This window comes from Condylura cristata, unplaced genomic scaffold (assembly GCF_000260355.1).
Source record: "Condylura cristata isolate star-nosed mole 26May11 unplaced genomic scaffold, ConCri1.0 scaffold00035, whole genome shotgun sequence".
NCBI lineage: Eukaryota > Metazoa > Chordata > Mammalia > Eulipotyphla > Talpidae > Condylura > Condylura cristata.
Genome location: NW_004567136.1, coordinates 8,284,037 through 8,296,474, shown reverse-complemented (window position 1 = coordinate 8,296,474; position 12,438 = coordinate 8,284,037). Strand labels below are relative to the sequence as shown.

Below are 12,438 nucleotides of genomic sequence, written 5' to 3'. Positions count from 1 at the left end.
ATAATGACTGCATGAATAAAAGCCAGCATTTTTTTAAATTACTTGGACAAAAACAAAAGAATGTTCACCTTCAGAACTTTCAGTGATACTAACTATACAGTCAGAAGGAAGAGTTAATATAAATAGATGGAAAAATCTATTTTTCAAGCAAGTAAATTTTCTTAGATGAGATAACGAAGCACAAGCAACAAAAGAACTAGACATCATAAGATTAAAAACCTGCGTGCTTCTAAGGAAGCCACTCTAAGGAACTTTTGCAAATCACGTAGCTGACAAAGGACTTGTATTCAAAACATCCATAGAACTCTTAAGAAAACAATAACCCAACTTTCAAAGATTCTGAGTACACAGTTCTCCAAAGAAGACACAGGAAAGGCCAATAAACACTTGAAAAGATCTTCAATGTCGTTAGTTATCAAGGAAAAGATGTTCAAGGTCATTAGTTATCAGGCAAATCAAAACTATGAGTTAACTACTTCATACTTAATGGCTATATCTGAAAAGTTAGACAATAAAAAGTGTTGACAAGGATGCAGAGAAATTGGAGTCCTCCTACACGGTTGGAGGGGCTGTAATGATGCAACCGAACCTGACACAAGCTATGCAACGTCTATCGTCTGACAGATTCCAGGCAGATCGGGAAAAAGCTCTGAAAAATCCACTGCTAGCTTATGTTATGACCTCCCTTTTTTGTATAATTGTAATATCAAAATATTCTGAGCAACTTTCAGCTTACAACTGGACTGCATCAGCCGCATAAGGCCTGCCTGCCCTGACAAGCAAGCACTGCACCAGGGTGAAAAATTCCCCTGAAGTCAAGCGACTTGACTACTGACTGATAAACGCAAAAGGGCTGTTTTTGCAAAATCTCTCTCACTGCCGGATGGAGGATAACCCAAATCTTATCATTCTATTATCTCACCTAGCCTTCTATTCAGCTTTTTAAAGAATTACTCAAACTTCCTATTGTTTGGCCTTTAGATGTGGAAATTCATCCAGCTTGTCTGTTCTTAAACTAGTTTTCTACCTGCTACACCTTAAAGGATAGTCTTTCAGGATTCTACTAGTCTTTCAGGATTCTACTATGTAGTCTTCAGATAAGGAAATCCACCTATGTTTCCTATTCAGAGATTTGATTAGCAAGGAATTTCCTCTTCTGCCTCCCAGGATGACTCAGGCAGAAAATCAAAAACCCATTAAGTAGTAGATAAGGTTTAAGGGGCTTCTATCTCAGTTGATCTCCACTATAGTAATATTAGTCATAAACTTTGTGCACCTATGTACCTGTTTTTAACCTTGATTGATTTTGGAATGTTATATCTCAGCTAAAGGGCAATACGACCCTAAACTGTTCTTAGAAAAAAAGATGATTGTAATCTCTCAGCCCAGTTCGTGTGCTGATGTCATCCCACTGCTTGCTCGTAATGTATAAAATAAACCTCTGCTGAAGGCAGAGCAGGAAGACTTGCACCCAACTCTGACTCCCGTGTCTTCCTCGCCCCCCTTTCCCCTTTTTCTCCTTCTCCCCTTTTTAGGAATCTCCACTCACCGACGCTTTCCCACCTTAGGGTCCTGCCTGTCCTGCCTCCAGACACCTCAATAGTTGGAGCTGGTCTCCGACACAAACTGAAAAACAATCTGGCGGTTTATCAAAACTGATTAAGAGTTACCTGGTGAATTCCAGAACTGCAATTCACTTCATAGGTTTGCAAGAGAAAAGCAAACCTAGACCCACACAAAAATGTGTGCATGAGTTTTCACAGCAGTGTTATTCATAATAGCCCAGAGAAAACCCCAATGCCCATCAACTTGAAAAAGAAAAGTCGTGGTAGATCTACACAATAGAATATTGTTCAGTCATAAAAAAATAAATGAGGTCCTGAAACTGGCTAAAACAGGAATGATCCTTAATAACAAGCTAAGTGAAAGATGTCTAGGCACACATATTGCCCAGCTTTATTCACATAAAATGTCCCAAATAGGTTAAGTCCATAAAAACAGAGCTGGGGAGGACTGGGCGGGGGGGAGGGGGGGAGAAGGAAGGGAAGTAGCTGATAGGGGAGTGGGCTGGGATTTTTAGGGGGAGGCATAGTGAAAATGCTCTAAAATTAAGTGAAGTGATGGGACCACCACTGAACTGAAAACTTGCGGCTGCATTTTTGCGCTTCTCACCAGCCCCCTGGGCTGTCTTGCTGTTGAGCCCTGGCCATATTGCTGACAGGAAGGCAAGAAACTGAAGCTCAGGGACGCCAGGTCCCTTCACCCAACCCACCCTTTCATAAGGGACAGAGGATTTGAACCCCAGAGGACATGAGGCTTGGGTGCCATGAACACCCCAAAAGAAAGGTCGAGGATGCAAAGTGCTCTGGAGCGCACGTTCCAAGGTTAACAGATAGAGTGATGTAGGACACAAGAAGACTCAGGTGGGCGCTGGCCCCCAAGCTGGGGAGGGCCGTCCCATAGAGGCACCACACCCACCCACCTGGACAGCCCCTGCAGGTGCACTAAGCCAGCGGCAGAGACTCGTGAGCACAGCAGTTTGGGTTCCTTCCAAGGAGTGTTCTAACAATCAGAGCTGCCCCGGATTAGAACAGGTTATCCGGGGATGTAGAGGCCTGGACCGGAACCAGTGCTCTTCAGACACCAGCATCATCGTATTTTAAAACTGAAGTAACATTGTTCTATAACATTACATAGGTTTCAGGGGCACAGATTTTCGATATCTGTATCTACCACACTATGCTCATGATTAAAATTCTAGTGTCCATCTATACTCACACAATTCACTCTTTTTGTCCAATTATCCAGCCCCTCTTCTGCCTTCCCTTCTGGTAACTATTTTGTTGTATTCTTAAGAGTTTGTTTTTGCTCTGTTTTGTGTGTTCATTTGTTTTGCTTCTTTTTTTTATAAGTATTTATTTACTTCAAGATTTATTTATTTGTGCATACAGAACTGGGGTGCAGGCCAGAGGCTCAGGGGCGGTGAGAGGCTTCACCAGAGACAAAGTGGGGAGCAGAACAGGCAGATCTACGAAGTACACTGCTGAGGGGAGCAGCGGGCGGGTCAGGAGAGGTCTGCCAGGCCATGTGGTCACCTCCGGGGCAGGCGGGAATCGAACTCATGCGGAAGTGGCTTTAGCTTCTCAGTGCTGTGCTTTAACCTGCTGCGCCACCAGGGAGGGCCTGTTTTGTTTCTTTATGTACCATGCATGTGTGAAATCAGATAGTGTTTGTCATCTGATTTACTTCACTGAGCATAATGCCCTATAGATCCACCCATGTTGTTGCAAATGGCAGGGTTCGCCTTTTTATGGCTGAATACTATTCCATATGTATATAAGCCATATCTTCGTTATCCACTGAAGGGCACTTATCCAATCGGTGGCTGTTGTGACTAGCATTGCAGTGAACATACGGGTGCATCTCTTTGAATTAGTGCTTTCCGTTCTCTGGACAAATACCCTAAGTGAGGTAGCCAGATTATATGGTACTTATAATCTTAACTTTCTGAAGAATCTCCACACTGTTTTCATAATGTCTACACCAATTTTCGTTCCCACCAACAGAAGGTACTCAATGGGACAGTGACTGCATGAATAAAAATCAGCATTTTTAAATTACGGGAGGTCCCTTTACAGACTCATCAACACCAGTTTCTTGTAAAGAAATGAAGTGATAGCTCACTGTGCTTTTGATATGCATTTCCCTAATTGTCAGAGAGGCTCAGTGCCTTCCTTGTGCCTGTTAACATCTGCACGTGGTCTAGGCACACTTTCAATTCCAACAGATGGACAGATCGGCATACCTCCTGATTAGCCCTCCAGCAAGGTGTCATTTGCTGTGATTATAAAAACAAACCTTACACACACAAATCTTCAATCTAGCCAAGGCACTAGGCTTAGAGGCCAATTTTTGTTAAAGGAACTCAACGAATGTTAGATAAGCAGAGAACAGAAAATTTTCTCTTGATCTAGTAAAAATGGAAATAAAATTAAATGATCATTCATCTTTCTTTCCCTTCTGAAATTCAACAGCCAGAATCTTGGGAAACACTGGGCCTAGTGATCTAAGTACTCTTCAGAGAGAACCCCTGGGATCCCATGTTGTCCCTCTAGCTCGAAGGAGACTTGGTTCCGCACTCTGGTTCCAATGGGTTCAAGCCCCCGTGACCCCAGTGACTCCTCACAGACATCGTCGTGCTTTGGACACGGCCGGAGCATCACAGAGAGCCCGGAAGGATGGGGCCACAACTTAGCTAGGTTTATTCTTCCCTTAAGGAGCCCAGGTCACGTGCCTTTCCAGGAGCCTGCTTCAGGGGACCAGCGGCCCTTCCAAGGATGAGAACGGCGCCCTGTGCTGAGGGCTGCGAAAGGCACCCTCCAGCCCAGGCTGCTGCTTTCAACATCCTTGTCTTTAACACTTAGTTTTACTTGTTTAAGCATATAAGAGCTGGGGTGTAGGCCAGAGGTGCGGGAGGGTGACAGAGATTCACCAGAAAGACAGTGAGGAGCACAACAGGTGGGCGGCTGAAACACACTGCTGAGGGGGGCAGGGGGCGGGACAGGAGCGGTCAGCCGAGCCACGTGGGTCAGCTCCGGCCGGGGATTGAACTTGTGCCACAGTGGCTGGCGATAGCTTGACGCACTGAGACTTTAACCCCCACGCCAGCAGGGGCCCAGCCGGTGCTTCTGGAAGGCTGCGCAACTATATCCAAGCAGGTGCTTTAGGACCAGCAGACGGAACAGCAGCCTTACAGTTGGGGCACTCAGGACCCTACTCGATCACCCTTGGTGGCGTTAGCCCCGCGCTGTGCCTGAGGTTTGCAAGCAGACTCCGTCAGGGAGGTAAGTCAGCTGCCAGTTTTCCTGCAATTGATTTCTCTGTGGCTCCTGGAACACAACGCTCGGTCGGGGAGAAGAGGCAGAGGCGTGCCGTCGGCAAGGAGACTGGAGGCGGCGTCTGCCCTGCCCTGCAGGGCCTGAAGCATCGGATTTTCTGCCACAAACCATTTTCACAGTGACCTGAAGAAATAGCTAAGGTGTCCCCACATTGCGAACGACCCACCTGAAGCTCACAAAGGCCAAAAGCCCCCCTGTCCGAGCCAGATGCCCAGCCAGTTGTATCTGACAGCAAAATCATCCCTCCCTCCTCCACCGGTCATGGGAGCAGAGGACAGAGGCCACCATGGAAGGGCAGTTTTGATTTAACACAAAAGACAGGAAAGGTCACTGCATTTTTTATGAGCAGGGTGGTTTTTTTTAATCTTTGTAGGCCTTTGACATCACTTAATGGTTTTAAAATAAGACTACCAAAACAAGGGGGAATAAAAAAAGGGGAAAAAAATAAAAGATAAGAGTTTTGGCCACAAGGAAGGGCGGTTGCTGTCCCATCCCCTTGGGGACATCGGCCAGCCTGATTAGAAAAGCATGAGAAATGAAGCCTGCAGGGGGCGACAGGGGCCAGCTTCTGTGTCTCAGCCATCTTTAAAGAAAGGGGGGCCGGGAGGATGGCCCATACCTCTTCACACCCCTACAGCAGCCCACCGCATATTAAGTGCTCGCTACCAGGGACTCCGGGAAGGTTTGCATTTGTTCTTGGGGTTAGAGAAGTTACCATGATGGATTCAACCAGCTTATCAATAACTAACAATTATGAGAGCAACCCTGGTGGTGCAGGAGTTAAAGACAGTGCTATAGGCTGTCGCCAGCCACATGAGTTCGAGTTCCATCCCTGGCCGGCCAGGGAGCTGACCCACAGGACCAGCAGACCTCTCCAGTCTCCCCGCTGCCCCCCTCAGCAGTGTGTTTCAGTAGATCTGCCTGTTCTGCTCCCCACTCTGTCTCCAGTGAATCCTCTCACCCTTCCCCCAGACCTCTGGCCTACACCCCAGTTCTTGAATGCATAAATAAATCTTTAAAAAAATATCAAACACTGGATGGTTTCTCTCATAACAGGAATATAACGAACAGGCGAGAAATTAGTGATAATGATGAACAGCTATATACCAGAGACATTTTGTGGGGGTGGCGTGGGGAATGGGATCAAAAACAGTGGGGGGAGGGAAATGCACTGGACTATGGTGATGGCACATGTGTGATTTGGTGATGGGAAGCCCAAGGGGATTGCAACTGAGATGGAAAAATGAACAAAAGCATGTAAAAATAAACTATTATAAATAAAATAAAATATATCAAACAGCTCGGGTCCCTTAGCTGCCATCCGAGCTCACATGCGTACACAGACACACAGCCCTGGCAGTCACAACCTGTCATGGGCAAGGAAAGGAACCAGCCACCAACAGCGTCCTCCCAGTCACAGCCACGCCGGCAGGAGAAGAGACGCAAGTAGGGAACCTGAAAGCGACGAGCTATCGGCCTCTCCGAAGCCCGTGATCTCCAGCCACAGGAGGTGTGATCCGCGTGGTGCCGAGCCCCAGACCCCGGCCGGGCACAGGCATTTGGAACCCTCACCTAAAGTCCTGTTGCACAGAAGGAGGGCGAGTTCTTGGGGCCTCTGAATATTTATTAAATACGTTCTTGAAAACAACCAAAAATTAAGTACAGTAGAAATAGGAAACAGACTTACATGAGTCAGGCATATGTTTACATTATGCAAATTGTACTTCAAGGCCTATAACCAGAATATTGGTAAATGCCGCAAAAAGGCAGAGGGGAGGGCTGCTGATATTTGAACGTTTTCTCAAAATCGGCAGCTGATATTTTTAGCGTTTTTGACAATCTGTTCACTGAGGCGTTCCTGTGGGCACAGCTTGGGACTTCCACCAACCCAGCGATCAAGCCCCACATGTGAGGTGAAGTCAGAGGCTGGGGTCGTCCCAGCCCCATGGCTCACGGCCAGGGCTTTGCCAAGAAGGGAGAGCCCCAGGGGGTCCAGAGACAGTGACACAGTGGGGTACCCCTCACCTGGGAGCCACGGAGAACTCCCGAGAGCTCGCACACACACTCAAATCTCCAGACCAGCGACAGCAGACGACACAGTGACCAGGCCTACGGAGAAATGGGACAAGCTCCCTGGTCGGAAATGTCACCTGGGGCTTCTTGACACCCATTGGTCAGGCACCCTCTGAGCAGGGCCCCTGACAGACATCCTGAGTCCAGGGGAGGGGCAGAGCTGAGCTGCCAAGACCCGTGACCCCAAACTTTCACCGAACACCCCCTCATTTAAAGTGGGCTGACGGACGAAGGCTGCTGGCTCTTTTCTCCTTTCTAGTTAGACCAGCAATACAAGCCACAACACACAGTGTGTAGAACATGAACAGGGGAGCCGGAGAAAATGTCTAAGTGAAGGCCTGAGCTGAAACGGGCGGCCTTCAAGCCCAGAGGCAGGCGCTCTGCCTGCATCTCACTGGTGCCTGGGCTCCGGTGACCCACAGGCTGGGCCCTTTCCTCCTCGCCATCTCCGCTGTCTCGTGCCAACAGCCCCAGAACCGGCTCCACGTGCAACTGAGCCCAGAGATCCAGCTGTACTCAGAGAACTCACTCTGGGGGCTGGCAGCGGCCCAAATGCTCTTTGGGACACGAGGGAGAGTCCATGAGTTACAGATGACAGGGACAGCTCACCAGAAACAAACCCCCACGCTGCTCTAGCTGTGTGGCCTGGGCGTGGCCTGTGACCACTGACAGGTCTCACATCCTCATCTGTCCTCAGGGCGCGGTCCTGCGTTTCCAGGGACGATGGTATGCTCCCACACAAGGCTCCACCCGAGGACACAACCCTTCACGCCGCTCAACCACCGTTCAACCCAAACGCAGACAGCACACAGCCCACAGGGCACAATCATGAGCTACTGGAAAACACTGAAAATACATCCTTCCCGCCTCGCTGTTCTCCGAAGACCTTCAGCCAAAGAGCTCCAGCGTCATTTCCTAAGCATTTGATTCCGTGACTTATAAACAATTTAACCAGGACCTCTGTGATCAAAATCCACTAAAATCGACCAAGCTGGAGGCTCGCTGGTGGCACAAGAGGTTAAGTCTGAGCCCTATAAGGCTATTGCCAGCCACTGCACACAAGTTCGATCCCCGGCCAAGGAGTGGCCCACAGGGCGCAGCAGACCTCTCCTGACCCGCCCGCTGCTCCCCTCAGCAGTGGGTTTCTGTAGATCCGCCTGTTCTGCTCCCCACTCTGTCTCCCGTGACACCTCTCACCCTCCCGCACCTCTGACCTACACTCCAGCTCTTGTAAGCATAAAAAAATAAATATTTAAAAAATAATAAGAATAATTACCAACCTGTCTTTGTGTCCCAGGGACGGACCAAGACCAATACTTTATGCCGAGGCTCGTCACGGTACACGCTGCAGAAGCAAACAGATGAAGCCTCCAGTTTAACCTGAAAAATAAGAACATCACCATTTTTTTTTTTCATCATAGTAAAGGTGCAGGAAATCCCTTGACAAGTAATTAGCAATATTCACTGAAAGAACACTTTACACAGAGGTTAATTTGAGAGGATGCAGACAACATAAAAATGGAAATCGTACCCACTCTAAGCCAAACACGAAAGCAACTTGACAGAAGCCATCCCCACCAGCAAGCTGCCACCCCCCACCCCTGTTACCTATTCAAGCTCAAATGCAGGCTCTTCTGGGTTCCGCCTTCAGATGCCACCTCCCCACAGCAGCCTTTTCCAGCCTAATCCCTCTCATGGGCTGAAGCCCACAAACTCCAGGACGCTACTCCCACCTCCAGCCTCGACTGTCCTGAAACAGCCTCGGCGGTGTTGAGCCTGATGCCACAGGGGTGCCCAGCTCAGAACGCTGCAGGCAGTCTCAGGCAGGCCCTGCCCTCTGTGGGCCTCAGCCTGGGCCCGGATGTCCAAGGCCAGCCCCACCCCAGGACCTTCTCCCCAGAGTCAACACCCCAAAACCCCTTTGCTTGCCCAGCCCACCACACCCAACTCCCAGAGCAAAAGGTCAACCCTTCCTATTGCAAAATGTAATGTAAAAACCACAAGGATGGTATAAGAAAAATCAGGAAAGAATGTTTGATGGAGCCAGGCTTTCTTGGTAAGGTTTACAGCGGGCTTCCAGGGTTTCAAAAAATTGAGAGTTTCAGACAAGTCTACTGCCTTCCCCTGTTCAGAGCACCAGAAGGAAGCAGGATTTACCTCCCCCCACCTGCCCCCGCCATGGTGACGGCCCTTTCATCTGAAGACCTGCCAGCCGCAGCCCCTTGAGTGTGAGTTCGATCCCTAGCAGGAGGTGACCACATGGCCCGCAGACCTCTCCTGACCCTCCCGCTGCTCTCCTCAGCACTGTCCTTCGTCCATCTTCCTGTTCTGCTCCCCACTCTGACTCTGGTGAAGCCTCTCGCCGCCCCTGCACCTCTGGTAACCCCAGTTACATACTGGGGTATGTATTCATAAATAAATACATCTTTATAAAATAAAATAAAATGTTTACAGTGTAGGTGATTTTATTTCTACTATTTTTGGCTCTAGTGCCCACATTTCAAACAAAGAAAACATACTCTTCTAGAATCAAAAAAAAAAAATCAGTATGTTTTATAGCTTTTTAAGTGGGAAAGGACAATTTTCAGACTGGAAGCAGAATTGCTTCTGAAAAGATTTGGGGGGACTGGCACACTTCATCCTGACACCACTTCCTCATCTTTCTTTTTGTTTGGAAATTTGTTTTCTGGATTCGAAAAGAATAATTAACTTTGCTAAGAGCAGTGTAGAGTCCAATCCCACTGCAAACCTGCAGTGGGAAACTGCTACCTTTTGTCAATTCACTGCTCAACTGGTCAGAAACCAAATAAGTGGGAGAAACGCATAGGGGTAAAATCAAGTCGGCATTTCTACCACAAGAAAAATAATTAAATTTTAATAATTACTTTGTTATGTTTTGGCTAATAACAAATTATTCACTCATAAGCAATCCATAAATCAGGTGAAATAAAAGCAGGAAACTGATAGTGGTAAAGCAGTGCAAGACTAACTCTTGTGTCTCACTGAACTTCTCAGACTACCTGGCGCCCACCCCATTCCCAAATCTGCCTCCCCCGGTCCCACCAGACCCAAAAGCCTCGTTCCCAGCTCGCTGGCGGGCCCGGTTCGATCGCCACTAGGGGGCGCTAAAAGCGCGTGCGTTCAGCCACCTCCGTGGGCAGAGCGCCCTATGGAAACCGCACCAGCCGTTATTCTAACCATCTCTGGAACATTTTCCGTACAGTGAAGCAAAACCCCTATCTTCCTCAACCACCTTTGCCCGCCGAGAGCGGCAATTTCTCGTACAGGTGAAATCTTGTATGTATTAAACCAGAAAATCTCGTCCTTTTCAGCAGATCAGCTTTAAAACTATAGAGACCAGGACTTAAGTGCCAGCCAAGAGGCACATATCTTTTTACTAACGGCGGAGGGTGGGGTGAATATCTTAAAAGTAACGCAATTTTCACATTTCACCCATCACCCCCCTCCTAACAAATGTTTTTTATTTCTCTCTTCTGCACCAGTCTATATTCGAAAAATCATCTTATTAGTGCCAGAAAACATGCAACAGTCCCCCCTTACCCACAGAGGATACACCCCCAGACCCCCAGTGAATGCCTGACACCACATTCTCCTGAATTCTGTGTCTTCTGTGGTTTTTTCTGTCCGGACAGATTCTGGTAAAGTCTAATTTATAAGTTAGGTACAGTAAGAGATTAATAATAATGTGTAATAGTAAAATAAAACAATTATAATAATATACTGCAATTGAAATGACATGAATGCTGTCCTCTCTCAGAACATCTTATTGTACATCATAGTGTTTGGGGACCATGCTTGGCCACAGGTAACTGAACTGTGGGGGGCGGGCAAATGGCAAAATCCAGACCCAATCAGGCATTATAACAGTATCTCATTTAACCTCTTCACAATGGTACCTAGTAGGTTCTGTCACTGCCCCACTGTTAGAGATAACATGAAGACCTGAGAGGTGAAGACACAAGACAATAAGTGCTAAATGTGTTGTTCCGAGCAGCCTGTCCTGGCAGAAATCCCAGCCACGATTCCTCCTACTTCTACCGTGGAATTATTCTAGTAGTTACCCCCAACGATAATCTTTTTTATCTATAATACTCTTTTACTGATATCCTACTGGGGGGTTCAGAGCAAGGCCCCCCAAAATGGGCCATATGCCAAACTGGCATACAGATTTACTTAAGAAAGAGCCATTGCAAGAACAGTGTCAGGGGCCCTCCTCGCAAGCAGGTGAAATCCCACTGTAAAAAACTGAAGGATGATGGGCCCTCCCTGGTGGCGCAGTGGGTTACAGCACTGCACTGAGAAGCTTAAGCCGCTTCCGCATGAGTTCGATCCCCGCCTGCCCCGGAGGTGACCACATGGCGCGGCAGACCTCTCCTGACCCGCCCGCTGCTCCCCTCAGCAGTGTACTTCGTAGATCTGCCTGTTCTGCTCCCCACTCTGTCTCTGGTGAATCCTCTCACCCTCCGCATCTCTGATCTGTACCCCAGTTCTGTACGAATAAATAAATAAATCTTTAAAAAAAAAACAAAACTGAAGGATGCAGGACATCCTCATTGCCAGCGAGAGCACAGGGCAGAAGAGGCAAGGAAGAGGGAAGCAGAGGTGGCTACTTCTTTATAACCTGCAGGCCTAACCCCGTTTTCCTTCTCAATTCTACTTCATCTGAGAAGGCTAGAAAGCAAAAGGCTCTGGTCCTTTCTCCAGGGACCCTATCTATAAGGTCTCCACGCTAGGAAGTTAATCAGCATTTTCTTTCACCTCTTAATCAGTCTCATGTCACTAATGTGATTAGAGCAGCCAGAGACCTACAAGGTGGGATGAGAAAAGGTTTTTATCCTTGCACAGTAATGCTCTAGAAGCCAGGTTTTACAGAGCTCACAACACACGAAGCTCACAGGTAGGTACCTGCTCCCCTGTAGGGAGAGTGATAAGCTCCGCAGGGGAACCCACTGCCTTCTGGAGGGAGGCCTGGTAAGCCACAGCTGCTTCCCGGAGCCCCTCGGGGTCATCTTCCAGAAAGTCGACAGGGTAGCCTGCGAGGGAGGACATTAGGAAGGGTGTTAGTTTGACTCTTGCATTGAAAGGAAAGCCACTTGCTTCTTGAAACAGATTAGAACACACCTCCATGGAGCATTTGCCTTAAAAGTTGTGTTGTGTCATGTGTTGTTTTGTTTTGCTTTTAATGACCAAGATCAGTGAAAACCAGGTAAAATGAAGACATTTCCCACGGCAGAACTGGCAACAAGCCCCAGGGACATAAGGTTCACGTGAGCCCTGGAAAGCTGTGGAAACTTCACCCCCTCAACCAATGGTTCCAGTCCTCCCACCAGATCAGCCACAGTGGCCCCGTCCCTCAGGCACCATGAGAGGTGACCGGCTGATCAGGAGAAGAAAGGCTGACAGAGGAGTGAGGCTGACAGGGGAGTAAGACTGACAGGGGAGGATA

At 48.1% G+C, this 12,438-nt stretch overlaps 1 protein-coding gene across 1 annotated transcript in view; it reads right to left on the bottom strand.

Annotated features, from left to right (window-relative positions):
• The window catches only part of FAM169B (family with sequence similarity 169, member B), a 41,592-nt gene that overhangs the window by 28,168 nt on the left and 986 nt on the right, over window positions 1-12,438 (bottom strand). The window contains exons 2-3 of the mRNA XM_004692962.1: window positions 11,898-12,025; window positions 8,252-8,351 (exon numbers count right to left, since the gene is read on the bottom strand). Of these exons, the coding sequence (XP_004693019.1) occupies window positions 8,252-8,351; window positions 11,898-12,025 (228 nt within the window). The remainder of the gene's footprint in view (window positions 1-8,251; window positions 8,352-11,897; window positions 12,026-12,438) is intronic.